Source organism: Rutilus rutilus (assembly GCF_951802725.1).
Source record: "Rutilus rutilus genome assembly, chromosome: 1".
In the NCBI taxonomy this organism is placed as follows: Eukaryota; Metazoa; Chordata; class Actinopteri; order Cypriniformes; family Leuciscidae; genus Rutilus; species Rutilus rutilus.
Genome location: NC_140209.1, coordinates 13316554 through 13337399, shown reverse-complemented (window position 1 = coordinate 13337399; position 20846 = coordinate 13316554). Strand labels below are relative to the sequence as shown.

General features: G+C 39.2%; 1 protein-coding gene across 1 annotated transcript; it reads left to right on the top strand.

The window, feature by feature from the left end:
- Window positions 1-15627: 15627 nt before the first annotated feature.
- Window positions 15628-17619, top strand: LOC311304134 (zinc finger BED domain-containing protein 5; the record flags this gene model as incomplete). The annotated part of the gene is made up of 1 exon (XM_084430994.1): window positions 15628-17619. One exon carries the CDS (start codon window positions 15628-15630, stop codon window positions 17617-17619), a length of 1992 nt encoding a protein of 663 aa, XP_084287120.1.
- Window positions 17620-20846: the final 3227 nt, after the last annotated feature.

Genomic DNA, 20846 nt, shown 5'->3' with positions numbered 1-20846 from the left:
CAAAATCTATGATCCTATTTCTAAAAGAAATGGAACGTCTCACACCTCCCTTTCAGACCCCCTTTAAACATGCTCATGAAGATTTTAAATATCTTGGTATTAATATCACCGCGGACATAAAAAATGTGGCTACCAGTAATTATAATAATGCAACTAAATTAATCACTGAATCAATTAATAAATGGTCATCCCTACCAATTTCTCAGAATGGACGTATCAATACATTAAAAATGAATGTTCTCCCAAAATTCTTATATTTATTTCAATCAATTCCTCTGCCTCCACCACATAATTTTTTCTGTAATATGAAGAAGCTTTTCACCAATTTTATTTGGGCAAATCGACGTCCCAGGCTGAGGCTCTCTCTTTTGTATTTACCATACAAGAGAGGAGGGTTGCAGGTGCCTAATCTTAAGTGGTACTACTGGGCAGCTCAGCTAAGAGCAGCAATGTTTTGGTTTACAAATGATAATTCTATCCCTTGGGTACAGATTGAGGCGAGCACAACTCAAAAATTGCCGTTGAATCTGTATTCAGCACCCCTGCCCAAACTGAAAAAAGCCACTTCCAACCCTTTTGTTAAAAATACTATTGTGGTATGGTATGACGTTTTAAAACATATTGGACAGATTCCACAATTATCACAATTTACCCCTATTTGGGGAAACACTATGTTTACACCAGGGACACATGATGGTGGTTTTAAAATCTGGGCATCAAAAGGCTTGAACAAGGTGGCAGATTTATTTAGCAATGAAACTATGCTCAGTTTTCAGGAATTAGGACAAAAGTTTGATTTGCCTAAAACCCATTTTTTTAAAATATCTTCAAATTAGGAATTTTATCAATAAAACACAGCATTCTCTTCTCTTACCAGAGCTGTCCCCTTTAGAAAAAAATACTTTAAATCACCTGAATGGTGCTAGGCAAGTTTCCTTGTTTTATAAACTGATCTGCAAGTATACTTAGCATTTTTTTCCCACCAGGGTCGAGCAGTTTTATAGACTTTTATCATGTATCCTGACTCCAATAATGTGAGATGATCTGCTGATGATCCTGAATGGCTTGTTGAATGAGTGTTGATAGTCTGAGGCTCATCAATATTAAAGGAGTCATAACCTGCAATTTTCACTTTTCCACGAGAATCAATGTATGTTATGATCGACTAACGATTATACACTGGCCGGGAAGCCGATATTTAAAAGTGAAGCGTTTGTTTACCTCAGGGTAAATAAACCAGCGCGCGTGCACGCGCACTCAAATACGAGATTTTGATTTCAGCTCCCTCTTGACGTCATGAGTTAGTAGCATATACCATATATGGACACCGCAGCAGGAAGCCCCCCTTCCCCTCTCCCCCTCATATTCAGTTCAGTCGAGAAAGATGGAGAAAGCACACCGGACTTGCTCTGTGGTTGATTGCCATAAAAAACATGTAAATGTGTTTTATCTCCCAAAATCGGACGAAACTATCAGGGACCAGTGGATGAAATTCATTTTTAATGACGCTGTCCCAACAACCCTTTCAACTGGCGTGCAGAGCCATATAGAGCGTCCACGACAGCCAAAACATCGCATTGATCTCGCGAGACAATAATGCCTTCAGAAATAAGGGTAAAAGTAGGTCTGTGTTTATTTTTTTTCCACTTTTCTTTTTTAGAAGGGCCTGAAAGACTATAATACAGCAGTAGGTATCCAATGTAATACTAGGTTATGACTCCTTTAACAGATCTGCTGAAAACACTCTTTATTTCATGACAATAGTTCCTGTTTTCACCTCATTTATTATGCTGATGTCTTCAGATCTCCTGTAAATTGACACTTAAAGCTCATTTCATTGGTGTCAGCAGACTGAGGGTAATTTTTGCTTTCTATATGAATGATTATTTCTGTCTTTTATGCTTTTAAATGTTTTTCTTACAGTTCTTTACTACTTTTCTAGATATATGCCATTCTTTTAATGAAGAAACAGAATAATGTTAGAATTAGAAATACAAATTGCTTTACGATAGACAGATATACAGTGAGGAAAATAAGTATTTGAACACCCTGCTATTTTGCCTGTTCTCCCACTTGGAAATCATGGAGGGGTCTGAAATTGTCATCGTAGGTGCATGTCCACTGTGAGAGACATAATCTAAAAAAAAAAAAATCCAGAAATCACAATATATGATTTTTTAACTATTTATTTGTATGATACAGCTGCAAATAAGTATTATAACCCTAACCCTTACCCTAACCCCTTTATTACCCAAAACTTAACATATTGTTCCCTTATACCTACACGGAAGTACACTATAATTACAGAAACGTACACCGTAATTTCGGTTTACTTACGCAGTTGTTTGCGGGTCGTAATATAAAGTGTTACCAATGAGTGTTGATAGTCTGTGGCTCATCAATATTAACAGATCTGCTGAAAACACTATTTTTTTCATGACAATAGTTCCTGTTTTCACCTCATTTATTATGCTGATGTCTGCAGATCTCTTGTAAATTGGACACTTTGTCATTGTGACAAATCTGTACATTTACTTGTTTATGCTTAACTGTTTTTCTTACCATTGTTTATACATGGACAATTTTACACAATTTATATTCTGTTGTCCATGAGCATAAAAACAATCTCAGTAACTAGGGATGCTCATATTGACCGTTTAACCGTTAACCGAAAGTAAAAATTTTGACCGATTAATACTATGTTAAACGGTTTAAAACGTTTTTTTTTTTTTAAGCTTTTTTTTTTTTTTTTTTGCTGCATGGTTTAAAAATAAAATACTAGCCTATATAGCTTAGCCTTATATTAACTCACGGAGCGCGTAGACACGCGCAACCACACACGTCTCTAGAGAGACACCTGTGTATTCCCGGGACATCGATCCGTCCCATAGGAGAGGGTGTTTTCTGCCGCGGGTCTAATGGCGTGTTCACACCAAACGCGAATTTAATTATTTGCGCGAGTAGATTACATACAATGTCAATGCAAAGACGCGAATGACGCGAATTGGGCGACGCGTTTGCCGCGAAAGCTCGATAATCGCCTCAATCGCGTCTTCCGCGCAAGAGAAGTTGAAAAATTTCAACTCGAGCAGAAAATTGGTGAAGAGGTGAAATTCACCGAGTTGAGTGCGCCTCTGGATGGTGATGTGAACCCAGACACGTCGGCGTTTGGCTTTCCTCCGTATTTGGGACTTCCACAACAAGTAGCTACAGAGTAGCATATCATTTATTTCAGACATGACGGAAAAATTATGGCAGAAAGAAATTGTGTTGTTGTTGATGATGATGACACACTCCTTCTCGCGGTTTATTTTTATTCGCGAGTGACGCGAAAACCAGAAAAACATCCCGCGAGTAATCTGCAGGTAATCTGCGAGTAATTAAGGCGATGCGAATATACACTTCGCGTTTGACTGTCAACAGGCTGCGCTCCAGACTGACCCCATGCACATCACGTTGATATGTTGCTTTTTTAAAATAAAAATTAGACAAGGTGTTGAGGTAGGGCTGCTATTTTTATTTAACGAAAAATCTTAGTCTAAAGGAAAAAAAAAATCCGGTTTTTGAAAGCTTTGTTCAAACGGATTCAGTGTTTTCTTTTTGTCATCTTACTTTTGTTAATTATTTAAGTTTAAAAAATATATTTAGTGTAGGCCTATTTTGTTTTTTATTTGTATTATTTTATTCTGTTTTTCTCTCACTGTCAGAAATGCTGCAGGTGCGTGAAATTTTAAACTGAATCCAGGTTCTGTTGTTGATCTGTTCTGTATGCTGCTGTTTGCACTTTGCACGTTAAAATAAACCATTTGAAAAAAAATATAAAAAAAAATAATATATATATATATATATATATATATATTTTTTTTTTTTTAAAGGGTCACAGATACGCGTCAAATCTTATCAGTTAACGGTTAATAATCGATTAAAGAGTGCCGGTTGTCGGTCGGGAAAATTAATCGAAATGAGCATCCCTATCAGTAACTGATATATTTTTGATTTTGCTAGATCAGCTCACACACTGTAATTCATCATCAGTGAAACTCCTCCCATATCAGTCACATCATCAGTGAAGCTCCTCCCACTGTAATTCACCATCAGTGAAACTCCTCCCATATCATTCACATCATCAGTGAAGCTCCTCCCACTGTAATTCATCATCAGTGAAGCTCCTCCCACAACAGTTCTCCAATAAATGCTGTAAATTCCCATCAGCTGTTGTGAAGACGAGCATCAAAGCAAAGAGTTTATTAAAGAGGACAGTGAGAACATGAGTGATCCAGAACCCTGCAGAATGAAACACACTGAAGATCCTGAAGAACAAAGAGGTTGGTGTTTATTCTTCATTCATTCATGATGCTGAAGAACATTCATGTTAGAAACATTCAAGCACTTCATCACTTTTAGATATGCAGTTAAACTATGAAATGGGTACAGGGAATATTTCAACAAATGTTCAGTAGAGGGAGGTTTGTTGTGGCAAGTTCTTTTTGGTTCAGGTCTCAAAGTTTCTCAGAGTCGAGGTTCCAGGTCAAAAGAATTAACTTTATTGTACAGACAATAAAGGAGAAGCCAGCTGGTCATCTGAAGTTATAATATCCAGCATTCATTTTGTATACCTTTTTCATATCATCAAGTCCCCAACGTGAACTGAACTGAGTGTGTCAGATAAGAGAGACCTACAAAATGTGCAGAGCAGTGGGTCACGAGGACTGGAATTGGGAACCACTGGTCTAATGCATGTACTTCACTTTTGATTCATAAAACTTTAAAGTATTAAAAGAACTCTGTAATAAGAGTAAAATGATTAGTAAGTGATAAAAATAGTAAAAAAAACATTCTTATCTTTTCCATTTATATCTGGTTGCATTACCTCGTACCACGGGCAATGACCTGCTTCAAACCTTGTATCGTCCCCTCTCATTCACATATTCATATTTGTGACTGTTAATGTGATTATATGTAAAAATATTCTTAGTAGGATTATAATTGTATAAAAATCAGATTCCTTTATAAAAATCAGAGAAACAATTAAAACCCCTCTAACTAACTCCCTGCTCTACTCATGGTCTAAAGATCTATCTAATTTTACCCCAAAAATAAAATGCACAGTGTTACTACCTCCCTCTCTATCAAAAACAGAATCAAACTGTCAGACATCAAAAGTAACAAGGTACCCCATTCCGTACTCCTTCACCAAAACTCCTTACAGGACTGTCGTCATCCTCTCCTTCCTCCCTCCCTTCTTGCTTCATCGTTTGGCTCGTCTTCAAAATCTGCTTTACCTTGAACTGTTAAAGTTGCACTCACTAGTGGCAGTTGTTTACCAGTTGAATCATAAGGGGGTGGGGTGGGGTTGGGGTTGCCATTATATCACTTTTATTTTCTATCTTCTCCCTAATTCCCTTAATTAATTTTAACCCCAAGTCTCTAAAAAGATTCAACACTTCCTGCTCTTTTTCTCTCTTCTATACTCTTTTTTGCTTCTATCTTGGGCTTTGTGATTCTTTATTAGTGCTCCCATTTCCCTGCACATAGCCAAATCAAATGTTCCCTCTGCTGGCCACATAAGCCCCTTTCACACAGAGATTCCGGAAAATACACGGATAAAGTGACCCGGGATTTGACCCGGGTTCGTTTGATTTTCACACTGCGAGTGATTTTCCAGAATCAGAGAGTGCGTTCTCACACAACCCGTAAAGTCACGTGACATCGATGTGACTTTAATGTCTCAGCAGCGTCTTAAGTTTGCTTATGAGCTGCGATTTCTCTCTCGAGAAACCACACTTGTGTATTATTTCTCTGATTCGATCATAAACTTGCACAACGTACCGTTTCACAGCTGGCGAACGATCCCGCGCTTCAGCGTCATCGCTACGACACGGCATTATTACAGCTTTTGTTCACACAGCGCGCGTTCCGGGACTGAACACGGCAATGTTACTAGGTCCCTAACCTGGCATCGATCCCGGCATCAATCCCCCGGGTGTGTTTGCGTTCACACAGAAGGCACTCTGGCAATTTGCCGGGTTCAAAGCGCTGTGTGAAAGGGGCTTTAGTGTTTAACTTTCTGGTCCTTTTTTCCCACTTCCCAGATAAGTTTTTAATAGCATCTCTACATATCGGATATTGTGATATAATCTGCTCCACAGGGGTCTCTTGTTGCTGTGACATCGAAGCCATTGCTGCAAGTCTCAATTATTTTTCACTTGGTTAATCAAATTATAATTTTGTGTTCTCAGTTTTCTGTAAAAAATTCTGGTTTCTGTTTAGTTTTTTGAAGATACCTCAAAATGGTTTGTATTTGTACCTCAGACAATGGCTTCGGCGTCACTTCTAGCAGGGTGTGTATATTTTGTTTCCAAATGATGTCCTCCCCCAGGCACACCAGTTCGAAACTCCAGATAATGTTATTTTCAAACCACCGTCCTTGTGCAGTTACTTCTCCTGCCCTATACAGATAAGTGAGAGATGACCGCTCAACATGATGACCGAAATATTCAACTCTTCTTTGCTACAAGTGTCTGATTCAAATGGTTCAAATAAATCAATTAGAGTCTTTCTTCCTCTTTTGTTTAAAATGATTCTTCCTCTATTGCCCCTCGCGCCCCTCCCGCTCTTCCAGAACTGCGGCATTCTCGGGTAATGCAGGCTGTCTTTCTATCACCTGCCTGTTTTGGTGAACCTCAACCCACAACCGAGTTATATCTCTTGGATTGTCTTTCAAAACAATCAACACTGCCAGTCTTTCCAATGTCCAATTATCTACAAAGACTGGCCTGATTTCCCCTCCCTGCTTGACTTCAAAGATTGTGTCACTCTCCCATTTCACTGATCTAATGCACGAACCCACCATTATGTATACATTTCTCAGAATGGTTGCCACTTTCAAGTCTCTAGTCCAGTCCCTCCTTTCCTTCCTTTTTATATATGGAAGCCATATTGAATCTATCTTGATTTCGATGGCTGTGAGCTGTGGGTTCAAAAGAACTGTTTTTGGAAGATTAAATTTGTTCAAATGTGGTCTCAGGGCTTCAAGAGTTATTCTTTTCTGCAATCTAGTCTCCTCTGCCTCATAAAGATCTCTCGCTTTAGACCACATGTGTACTTCAGGTGTCAAAAGGTGAGAAAAAAATATCTGTCACTTCTCTCCCTCCTTTTTTCTTTATTTCAATATAAACTCTTTCAGTCTGCTATAACGTACACTCATACATACAGCCGCGCAGTCACTCACACACACGCATAACCACTCTGAAACACACACATTTAGAGTCACTACCAAACACACACACACACACACACACACACACACACACACACACACACACAGAGAGAGCTGCTCTCACACGCAAAGCTGCTCTCTCACCCATTTAAACACACACACACACACAGACAGAGCCGCTCTCCCACACTTATTTATTATTTTCCTCTTTTTCGTGTAACAAATGAAAAGACAAAGTCAATTAATCAAACTTTTGACAATATGGGCTGTTTCCCCCTATCCGGATCACAACGCTTACAGTCCGGAAGATGGCCAAACAGCCGACAAAGCCAATTTTGGGGAATATTCTTTGTTCTTTGATATCTTGAATATTTTTTTTTCCTGTCATAAATTTTTGTTTTATCATCCATTAAGCTTTTAATAACACTGATTAAAAAATGATTTCTTATAAGAGTTTTATTTTATGTGCCTTTGTCTGTCTCAGCTTTCTCAGCCTAATTACTCCCTTTTTTCTCATAGCCTAATTTCTAACTCTTAGTTTCTAACACTTTGGTTTTTTTTAGAAAAACACATTATAAATAAAAGTTATTATTATTAGTATTATCACTTTTGCTGATTTTCTCCGAAATGACTTTTCTCCTTATATTTAAGATGAAAAATCACTTAGACATACAAACAAAAACCACTTTTCTCCTCACATAAAACAGATCACGTGCTTCTCATTTCAAACGCACTTTTCACGTAGGGCGTTGCACGCACACAATACAACAAATAAGACTAACAGATCACGTGCTTCTCACGTGGGCACTCACTTCTCGCGTGGGCACGCACTTCTCACGTGCACAAATAACGTGCTTCTCACGTTAAAACGCACCTTCTGCGTTTGGGGACAATACAACATATAATTTTGCAAACAGACAAACAATTGCTGCATGCACTGTTTCTCAAAACCTGGAACCTACCCTCCTTTTTCTCCCTATCTTTTATCACTTTTAGGTTATTTTTGGTGGAGTCTTTTAAGGCAGTCACCAACCAGGCGTTGACTTACCAGGGGCAGCACAAAACAAATATAAGCAAACATTTTCTTACCTTATTTTTGGTGCACCTTTGCTTTGTGAGGCCACTGCCAGCACGCCCACTGTGGTCACTCCTCGACCCCTTGTCCCTCCTGGCTGGCTCGCCAATTATGTTGTGGCAAATTCAAAGTTCTTTTTGGTTCAGGTCTCAAAGAAGTTTCTCAGAGTCGAGGTTCCAGGTCAAAATAATTAACTTTATTGTACAGACAATAAAGGAGAAGCCAGCTGGTCATCTGAAGTTATAATATCCAACATTCTTTTTTTATATACCTTTTTCATATCAAAGTCCCCAACGGGTACCCTCAAACCTATCTCTTCCCCTCTGTCACGCCTGGTGACTTTGGCACAGTTAGTCGTCTTCTCTATTGGTCAAACCTCACATAATGGTGTTTTGTTTCATACAGTATTTCAACACTTTGGGTTACTTATGCATACTGGTTATTTTCCATTCTCTCATCCTTTTTCAGACCTATTTTTTCATGCTTGTCATTTTCATTATATCATACTTATACATGAATAAAAGGGAAAATTCTCCAACAGGTTTGAGAAACTTTAATATTGATTGTCAACATCAAACCAAGTATAATTTTAGCTCTGGTTTATATTTGGTTCGCAAGTTTTTGCAACTATTACTGTATCAAGTAAACTACATTTCCAGGATGGCTGACAGGGTTGTAAGTGTAACTTAAGCAATATCTGATTATTTGTATAAGTTGTATTAATTAATCATAAATAATATTAGTTATAACCTCCGACTAATAATCAGACTTATGAGTTTGTCACCGTGAGATCAGCATTATTGGCCGGGGTGAAACTCTAAGTGACACTGGAATCCAAATGAATGACCAATGATTGGTGTTCCAACTTGAACTGGAACACAGCGAAGCTTGTGTTTCTGGTGTCCCACGTTCACATGCGAATGAATGGGAGTCATTGGAATTAAAAGTCTAGTGTGACTGGACTGTAATAATTGAAAAGTTTTACGTAAAATAAATTAAATATCAATCTAAACTTTGGTATCAGCATTATGAAACTATTATAATTTATATAATACTAGTATAATTTTTAATTCTAACACATTACATTATATAATAGTTATTTGCTACAGGAACATGACATTTGTGTCTATAATGTCTAATAAAAATAATTATTAGAAGATCAATGTACCTTATTTATCTAAAGTACTTTAGTTATTACATTGTAAGGGTCTGACAGATCAATTTAGCTCAAAGGGAATTATTCATTCATAGAGAATGGTGAAAGAATCGCTTTATTACGGCTGAGCAAATGACTCGTCCAGCGTTCAGTATCAGCTCTGCAGCGGATAAAAATATCCAAACTAGTGAACACACTATTTATTAGCAAGAAACTTAGACCAGCAGTTTAAGACATTAAATTCGTAAGCACATAACACAAGTAACACTTCTCTTTAAAATACAAACAAAACTTTGATTATTCTAACACATAAAACTAACATCTAACACAATTATCAGCTCGTTTATGTCCTTTCACTTCATATTCCTCTCTTTGAATTATTTCTGTTGAACTGAAAATGAAATAACTTTTTCTCTTTGATTTCAGACCTGATGGAAGTGAAGGAGAGTGAAGAACTGAGTGAAGTGAAGGAGGAGAGTGAAGAACTGAGTGAAATGAAGGAGGAGAGTGAAGGACTGAGTGAAGTGAAGAAGGAGAGTGATGAACTGAGTGAAGTGGAGGAGGAGAGTGAAGAACTGAGAGAAGTGAAGAAGGAGAGTGAAGAACTGAGTGAAGTGGAGGAGGAGAGTGAAGAACTGAGTGAAGTGGAGGAGGAACACCATGTCAAACCTGGAGAAAAACCTTTGAGTTGCTCAAAGACTAAAAATAATTTTTTAAAGAAAAGAAGAGCCAAGAAATCTTTCACTTGCACTCAGTGTGGAAAGAGTTTATCAAGCAAACGTAGTTTTAATGTTCACAAGAGAATCCATACAGGCGAGAAACCATTCATGTGTGATCAGTGTGAAAAGAGATTCTCAGACAAACAATGTCTTAAGCGTCACATGAGGATCCACACCGGAGAGAAGCCATTCACATGTGATCAGTGCGGGAAGAGTTTCACACAATCATCAAGCCTTAATGTCCACATGATGATCCACACCAGAGAGAAGCCATACACATGTGATCAGTGTGGCAAAAGCTTCATAAATTCGTCAAGCCTTAATGTTCACATGAGGATCCACACCGGAGTGAAGCCGTTCACATGTGATCAATGCAGCAAAACATTTCTTAGTGCATCAGACCTGAAGAAACACCTGACAGTTCATACGAAGGAGAAGCCACATTCATGTTCTGTGTGTGGAAAGAGTTTTTCACAGCGGTGTCATTTACATACACATCAGAAAATTCACACTGGTGTAAAAGAGTACGTGTGCTTTGAGTGTGAGAAGACTTTTATTACAGTGGACAATTTAAAAAAACACCAGAGAATTCACACTGGAGAAAAACCTTACAAGTGTTCACACTGTGACAAGAGATTCGGTCAATCATCACATCTGAAAACACATGAGAGGATCCACACTGGAGAAAAACCTTACAAGTGTTCACACTGTGACAAAAGATTCGGTCACTCATCACATCTGAAAACACATGAGAGGATCCACACTGGAGAAAAACCTTACAAGTGTTCACACTGTGACAAAAGATTCGGTCACTCATCACATCTGAAAACACATGAGAGGATCCACACTGGAGAAAAACCTTACAAGTGTGATCAGTGTGACAAGAGATTCAGTCGATCAGAAGATCTGAAAAGACATGAGAGGATCCACACTGGAGAGAAGCCGCACACGTGTGATCAGTGTGGAAAGTGTTTCAGTATTAAAACTCACCTGAAGCTACACATGAAGATCCACACAGTGGAGAAACCACCTCACCACAGTCACGGTAAGTAGTTCCCCAGCTAACAGACGTTTTTATAAGAACGTTCTCCAAATATTCAGAACCAAATGTTGGTTCTGGGAACATAAAAAAATATCCAGTTTTCTTGATGTTAGAGGAATGTGTTTTAAAATGTAAAATGTTCCTCAAACGTTCTTTCAACTTAATTTAAATTTAAAATTCAACATTCTAGGAACGTTGATTTGTAACATTCCAAGAACATACAAATGTCCAGTTTCCTGAATGTTAATAGAATGTTATTTAAAGGTTAGGATGATGTTCCTGAAACATTCTGTCATGTTTGGAACCATCCTCAAACCAGATTCGACTGGTTTAAAATTACTATTGAACTCGTTAGTGATCTTGACTTGTGGCTTCACTTTTAATTTCACATTTTTTCTCTCATTTGAAATGTCACATGATTTCATGTTTCTTTTAGACCTGATTGGAGAACCAGAGAGAAACCTTACACACGTGATCAATTCGGGAAGAGCTTCACGGATAAAGGAAACCTTAAGAGACCCACGAGGATCCACACTGGAGAAAGACCATATACATGTGGTCAGTGTGGGAACAGTTTCACAAGTAAACGCAAACTTGGGAATCATATGAGGATTGTTGTATTTGTATACCACTGTAACCTTATAAATCATTCTAAAACATTCCCATAACATGTTACAATTATAAATTGCCCTTACCTACAGGTTAAAGAAGATCTGATTTCTAGAGATTTATCAGAAGAATTCTCTTCTGGGCCTCTTGCCAATACGACAGCATCCACACCGGAGAGAGACCTCAATGCGGGAAGAGTTTCACTCAGGCTTTCACTCTGAAATCACATCTTCTAATTCTGAAGAAAGACCATTTAACAGTGATCAGTGTGGTAAAGAGTTTCATTGGGCATCAGTCCTGAAGAAACACCTGAAGATTCACACAAAGGAGAAGATTCATTAGTAATATTACAGCAGAAAAGACACGGTGGTGTGTGTTTCAGTGCTGAAGTCCTTTACTACAGATGATGAACTGAAAGAGTGCCAGAAAATTCACACTGGAAAATTAAAACATTTGAAGGCAAAAGTTCAGGAGCTGAAGAAAAGGCCATAACACTTTTAAGAGAGACATGAATCTGATATTATTTATTAAAATGTTCTTTATAATTTTTAATTAGATCATCTAGTTACTCTTCTACTTCTACTCTTCCATGCAAACGGAAGATATACTTTCATGGAAACTGGACACTTTTCTTCTTTTTTCCTGAGATGCTTTGGCTCTTATAAGTCATTAAAACCCCTTACCAGTCAGGGATCACTGGTGATCCCAGATTATTTTAGTTCAAAATATGTTTGAGCTTATATATCTCAATATTAATAACAGTCTGGTTAATTTTGAGTCTTGAACTATAAACTCTCAAGTGTTGGCCTTCTAAATGTATGTGTGTTATGTTTCTATTCAGAATTACTCATGAGCAGTAACCTTTTTATTTTGGGCATTTCATGTATGCAGCACTTGCCAAAATTGGGGGTGAAGGGGAAGGGGTTAAAGAGAGAGCTCTGTCTCATTCGCTTTCACTTTTACTTAATGTTTAATTATTTTATTTTTTATTGTAATGTAATTTACTATTAATTTTATTTTAATATTAATGTTTCATATTTGATTAATGTACTGATTGATTAAACTCTTTACTCATTTTATCAATCTCATTGTTATTGTCTATTTTTATTCTCTGCTCAATCTGCTTGAACCAGGAATAATTTAGTTCTGAAACCCATGAAGTAACATATTATGATTGCTTTTTGAGCTTTCCATGTTTACAATTTCTCAATAGAGCTTATAAATAATAATAATATAAATAGTTTTTGGCGAATTTTTGATAATCTACTGTTGACTGCCAATGACAATGATGTCAGTCCTGAGTCATATTAAAAATTAATTAAAAATGAATGAATCGTTCATGACCGACCCATTGTAACAGTTCTAAAAAGCTGTCTAAAAAAGGTTATTGTGTAGTATAATTCACTGTTGTCAACACTGTTAATATTACTTGATAAACAAATCTATATGAAGTAACTAAACATACATTATGTATTTTAGTGTCCATTGGCACTGTTGATAAATTGAGGAACATTTATGTTGTATAATTCACGAGTTCACACTTACAAACAATTAGAGGGAGTAAAGTTTAATGCGTATTTGGCGTGCTGTCCGGGGGGAGGGCTCCGAGCCGGAGTTCAGCCCGAACCTAGAGTAACCTAGAGCCACGGTTGTCAAACTGGGGTACGCGTACCCCTAGGGGTACGTGGACTGATTTCAGGGGGTACGCGAAAAAAGATCTAAGTCATATGACTTTTCATATGCGAAAAAAAAAAAGAAGAGATTTTGATAAAATAAAAAAAACATTCATATTCATATATTAAATAACAATTAGAAAACCTGTATAGACTGAACACCAAAGAATAATATTAACTATTGAGCGGTGGGGACGCGTTCATGCGGGTGGTGCTGCCAATAACCCCTAAAAGCTGCCACAAAGAACTGGGAAAAGTAATGATAGATTATTAATATGTCAAATATATCAAGGAGACATTTCAATTGTTTATTAATAAACAAGTGTTTTCTGTGTCAAAGATGAACTCGCGATCTTCGCAGCAGTGAACGCGCCAGAGAGAAATGCATTTTTACGGATTAGCCTACATAAGCAGAGAGCAGTCTGTTTTCTTTCGTTTTGAATTGTTTTGTTAAACATGTTTAAGTACACATTTCATGCTTTCTATATAGGCCTTTCTCAGGTCTGTGAGGCAAGTAGCTTATACGCTGAGTTTCGGTTAATTTAAGAGACGATCTCCAGTTCACGCGCCGGCGACTCCTGATTTATTGCCTGCTATATTTTCTTCTTATTTATTAAATCTTATTTCTTAAATGTATTAAATTGGTAGATGAAACATTGATTAAAATTAAGATAAAATTAATACAAAACGAAATTCACTTTAAAGAAAGGTTTTCTACAAAATCTCAATGAAGTGGTCAAAATATTGTCTGCCCACTCCATTTGTCTCTCGATATTTTCGGGATCATCTTATTCATGCTTTTCACTTTTAATATAGTCAACATAAAATAAAATAAATATATATTATTTTATTTAAACATGAATATGAAACTAAATCGTTTTTTAATGACTGGGCTACAATGCATAGGCTAAAGTAGCCTATAGAGGCTACAGAGAAATTTAATGTCGGAGCGTCTTACCGGTGAGCATGTGGGGAGAGATACGATTTTCGTTCAATCATCGAATATTATTTTGCTTGATATTCCAATTCTTAATATTTGGTGTTTTAAATGCATGTTTGAGATCTCTGTGAAAGTTTTAAAGCAGTTTTGTAGTGTCGCTTTCAGAGTGCTCACGTCCGTAACATTGTTTGTTCCTCATAAATGCGAACACGAAAAATTAAATAAAATGAATATATTACGTTCTGTGGAGAGCAAACCCTTCTTCATCCGGTGGGTATATTACTTTAGGTTTGCCAGTGTAATTCATAGAATTACTACTAAAACATATTTTACCACCTAAAAGTTAAAGATTTTTTGTGTCAAGTCCGGACCGTAACGCCAGTGTTCCCGCTTCTCATATTAAATATTAAACGCATGTATAGCCTACTACTGATTTTTTATTTTTAACGTCTTGGCTCCTTTGTTAAGGCAGTATGGATGTATAAACAGACGTTTCAATATATTAAACGCATTTTCTGATGAACGCATTTTTCTCCCTGAGTGTCGCGATTTCGGTTTCATTTCGCATAGGCCTAGCCTACAGCCCTTATAATCATAGATGACGCCACAGGTTTTTTTTTTTTTTTTAAGAGCCTAGCCTACGTTTGTATGTATGAGTATGGGTCATTTATATTGACAATACTTACTAAAATATAATTAATATAATTTTATTGAATTTGTATTAATTGTTTGAAGAGTAAAAAATAAAATAAAAAAATCAGTTGGTCTTATTTTTTAACAGTCTATGGTCTTAACGCAAATTTACAACCGGCAAGTCGGTCGGACTAAAAGGGGGAAAAAATATTATTTGTGTCGGCCCTAAATTGACAGGGTCGATCGGGTTACGGCAAACAAAAATATTTTTAAGGATGGCCTTAACTTCCGCATTTGCACTGCACATTAAAAACTTATTTTCTCCGCATTAACAAAATATTCGAGAGTGACAGAGAGGGTAAAAGTAGAGCTTTTATGATGATCTTTGCAATGATCTTTGCAGCCTGCTGCAGTGCTGATTCCAGCTCTGCGTCATAATAAACGTTGCTATGACTACAAATAGTATTTGTCGCGCAGCGCGCAAATGAAAAAAAAAAAAAAATCCTGTCAGAAATCATCCCAGTTACGTCTATTTGACAAAAAAAAAATCAATTTCAATCGATGGATAAATGGCTGAAACGGGTTCAGGCCATACCCAGACCGACAACAGAAACTTCACAGGAGTCACCTGCTGTCGGGACAAGCTTTTCAGGTCAAGACACTATCATAGCAAATCCTAACTCTGACGAGAGGCCTGATGCTAGCCAAACCATTAACATGGACAGTGATGGAGACGGGGAGACACAGACTCTTCCCTCAAGACAACAAGGTGATGGTAGGGAGGCACACTCAAAGATAAGAAGATATAACGAAGATTATATAACTCTGGGCTTCACATACACAGGCAATGCGAATTTCCCTCAGCCACAGTGTGTCATATGTGCGCAAGTTCTGTCTAATAACTCATTGAAGCCTTCACTCTTACAAAGGCATTTAGAAACGAAACATGGCAATTTGAAAAATAAGCCACGTGAGTTTTTTGAGCGACAATTGAGACTGCTTTCTAACACCAAGAAATGTCTGATCGCGCCAGATGCTGTAAATAAGGCAGGAGTAGAAGCGTCTTACATGGTCAGTTACAGAGTGGCTAAGGCAGGCAAGCCTCATACTATTGTGGAGGAACTGATTGTCCCTGCTGCTATGGACATGGCTGAGAAAATGTTGGGGGAAAAGGCTAAACATACTTTCCAGAAAATGCCTTCATCAGACAATACCGTGTCCCGACGGATCAGTGATATGTCAGCAGATGTTTTGAGACAGTTACTATGTCGCATACATGCCAGTGAATTCTATGCATTACAGCTAGATGAGTCAACAGATGTAGCAGGCCTGGCTCAGTTGTTGGTGTACGTCAGGTACATATATGGAGGTTCAATCCATGAGGACATCCTCTTTTGCAAACCATTACCGACGAGGACAACGGGGCAGGACATTTTTGGACTCATAGACTGTTTCATACGATCACACGGAATAACATGGACTAAATGTGTTGGTATATGCACAGATGGTGCCAAAGCAATGACGGGGAGGCACAGCGGAGTGGTCACCCGTGTACAAGCAGTGGCTCCAGATGCCACTTGGGTCCACTGTAGCATACATAGGGAAGCGCTTGCCGCCAAAGGAATGTCAGACAGCCTGGCACAGGTGTTGGACGACACAGTTAAGATGGTTAACTTTGTAAAATCAAGACCCCTAAACTCACGCATTTTTTCCACCTTATGCAGTGAGATGGGCAGTGACCATTTGACGCTTTTGCTCCACACTGAAGTGCGATGGTTGTCCAGAGGGAAAGTTTTAGCACGCTTTTTTGAACTGAAAGACGAGCTGAAACTGTTTTTCATCGACAATCCTTTTCGCTTGTCAGATAGGTTGCATGATGATGAGTGGCTCACAAGACTGGCCTATTTGGGAGATATCTTTGGTCGTCTAAATGAGCTCAATCTTGGGCTGCAAGGTCGCTCTGTGACAATATTCAATGTGCGAGACAAGGTAGAGGCCACGATTAAAAAGCTGAACTTCTGGTCTGACTGTGTCAAAGACAACGACATTGGCGCATTCCCATCACTGCAGGATTTTCTGTGGGAAAACGAACTACGGCTTGCCGACAGTGTCAGATGTGACATACGGAAACACCTTGGCGACTTGGCAGCGCAATTACGCAAATACTTCCCCGAAACAGACGACCACGACACATGGATTCGTAATCCTTTTTCGTCACCCAGCACATGCCAGCTTCCTATGCTCGAGAGAGAGAGCCTCATTGAAATATCCACGAACGGGTCGGTCAGAATTGAGTTCGGTCAGAAGACACTGACAGATTTCTGGATTAGTTTGCGGGCAGAGTATCCGGACCTGGCAAACCGAGCGATTAAGACGTTGATGCCTTTTGCTACAACGTATTTATGCGAGACTGGATTCTCAGCTTTGGTCTGCCTTAAGACCAAGTATAGGTACAGACTGTTTGTGGAAAATGATCTAAGACTGAAACGGTCCCCAATTCGACCTAACATCGCTGCATTATGTAAGAACATCCAGGCACATCCCTCACATTGATTAAACTGGTGATGTGGATGGAGAAGTGGTAGGCCTATTCTGTGTGGTTTACTACAATTTAGTTTACTGTTTACTATTTAGTTTACTATTGTTAATGTGTTCTCTTTTTTATTATTATTTTACAGCAGAGAAGTTAAGAAAATATACAATGTTATCATATGTGAAAAGCAATACTTATCAGTATGTGAAAAGTTAACAATAACTTTAATGAGATGTTGGATATGTGTTTAAAATCATTATATTCAGCACATTTGTATCATATGTTGACTTTTGATGAGATTTGTATCGTTTGTTTATGATTCTATTCACTATTCTCGACAAAATTGATCAAAATAAATATTAATAATAAAAAAAAAACTTGTTGTTAACAATTGGTGGTGTTGGGGGTACTCCGGAAGATCTATAATGTCTCAGGGGGTACATGCCTGTTAAAAGTTTGGGAACCACTGCCCTAGAGTATATATATATATACACCTCTTATCATTGATTGCTGATTGAGTGCTCTCCACTGTTAAGTACCTCCCGAACTTTGTATTATAATATTAAATTATTATATGTGAATTCAGTGTGAATTCTCTGGTGTTTTTTTTAATTGTCCACTGTAATAAAAGTCTTCTCACACTCAAAGCACACATACTCTTTTACACCTCCCGAAATTTGTATTATGATATTATAAAATATCATAAAGTGAGTTAACACATCAGCAACAACCTCAACATAAAAATTTTGTATTTCCATCTGCCCTTATGAGACCCTCCATCACTCCACCTGTCCTTATGAGACCCTCCATCACTCCACCTGTCCTTATGAGACCCTCCATCACTCCACCTGTCCTTATGAGACCCTCCATCACTCCACCTGTCCTTACGAGACCCTCCATCACTCCACCCGCCCTTACGAGACCCTCCATCACTCCACCTGCCCTTACGAGACCCTCCATCACTCCACCCGCTCTTACGAGACCCTCTATCACTCCACCTGCCCTTACAAGACCCTCCATCACTCCACCTGTCCTTACGAGACCCTCCATCTCTCCACCTGCCTTTACGAGATCCTCCATTACTCCACCTGTCCTTATGAGACCCTCCATCTCTCCACCTGCCCTTATGAGACCCTCCATCACTCCACCTGTCCTTATGAGACCCTCCATCACTCCACCCGCCCTTACGAGACCCTCCATCACTCCACCCGCCCTTACGAGACCCTCCATCACTCCACCCGCCCTTACGAGACCCTCCATCACTCCACCTGCCCTTACAAGACCCTCCATCACTCCACCTGCCCTTATGAGACCCTCCATCACTCCACCCATCCTTATGAGACCCTCCATCACTCCACCCATCCTTATGAGACCCTCCATCTCTCCACCTGCCCTTATGAGACCCTCCATCACTCCACCTGTCCTTATGAGACCCTCCATCACTCCACCCGCCCTTACGAGACCCTCCATCACTCCACCCGCCCTTACGAGACCCTCCATCACTCCACCCGCCCTTACGAGACCCTCCATCACTCCACCTGCCCTTACAAGACCCTCCATCACTCCACCTGCCCTTATGAGACCCTCCATCACTCCACCCATCCTTATGAGACCCTCCACCCGTCCTTACGAGACCCTCCATCACTCCTCCTGCCCTTATGAGACCCTCCATCACTCCACCGGCCCTTACGAGACCCTCCATCACTCCACCTGTCCTTACCAGACCCTCCATCACTCCATCTGCCCTTACGAGACCCTCCATCACTCCACCCGTCCTTATGAGACCCTCCATCACTCCACTGTCCTTACCAGACCCTCCATCACTCCACTGTCCTTGCCTGAACCTCCATCACTCCACTGTCCTTATGAGACCCTCCACCCGTCCTTATGAGACCCTCCACCCGTCCTTACGAGACCCTCCATCACTCCACTGTCCTTACCAGACCCTCCATCACTCCACCTGTTCTTACCAGACCCTCCATCACTCCACCGGCCCTTACGAGACCCTCCATCACTCCACCTGTCCTTATGAGACCCTCCATCACTCCACCTGTCCTTACGAGACCCTCCATCACTCCACCTGCCCTTACGAGACCCTCCATCACTCCACTCGTCCTTATGAGACCTTCCATCACTCCACCTGTCCTTACCAGACCCTCCATCACTCCACCGGCCCTTACGAGACCCTCCATCACTCCACCTGTCCTTATGAGACCCTCCATCACTCCACCTGCCCTTACGAGACCCTCCATTACTCCACTCGTCCGTATGAGACCATCCTTCAGTCCACTGGCCCTTATTGCCTCAGATTCTGAAGCACAGCGCAGGACGCACCAACCTCAGGCACAAAGGCATGGCTCCCCTCTGGCCATGAAGAAAATAGAGCACCAGCTTGTTTTCAGCATGTGAAAGCCTCACTCTATTATGCTTCGCTAACAGGAGTATTTGTTGTTGAGACGAGTCTCACAGGTTCTGTACAGGCTCTCTGTATAAGGTGATGAGGGAGACGGTGCACTCAGGCAAAGATAGCCTCGATGTCCCTTTCCCATCCGTGCGTATGACTGCAGCAATGAGTGACATGATGGACGGCAGAGACGGGTGAAGGTGGGAGCGGTGGTCAGCTGATTCATCAGAATAAAGCTGAATAATAAGAACCGCTGTGTTGAGATGGCAGTAGTGTGGGGTGTGGAGTTGCCCACCTGTAAATATGTGATTGTTAGGACAATAAGTATGAATAAAGCTTTGTTTCATGTGTTGTTGACTTGTATACTGTATATATTTATTTATTGTGATGGTTACTTTTTTAATCTTTTATCCATGTTTCTTATTGGTGTCAGTAAATAAAATATTATCATTAATCATTAAATCATTATTAATCATTAAATAATGCATTAATTCATTGCTTGACTGAAAATTGAGATTTGTTCACTGCAATTATCTAGTGTAGTCATGCATAGTCATATGACAAAACAAAACACATTTTGCTTGTTCTACTAAAATATATAATTTTCAGTAAAAAAATTGTAATTCAATTTTTTAAAAATGATTATTGTGAGTAAGTGTTGGGGTGGGCTAGCAATGCAATTCATTTTGGGGTAATCTTAATTTTTTTGGAGTGATGCTTACATTTTCCAAGAATACAATCAAGTCTTCTCCAAAGGTGAGATCTTCGAGCAGGTGTCCATCTCCTTTGTACAGACACTACAAACATTACAAACGCTTAGGTTAGAAAGGAAATGGAAAAGTT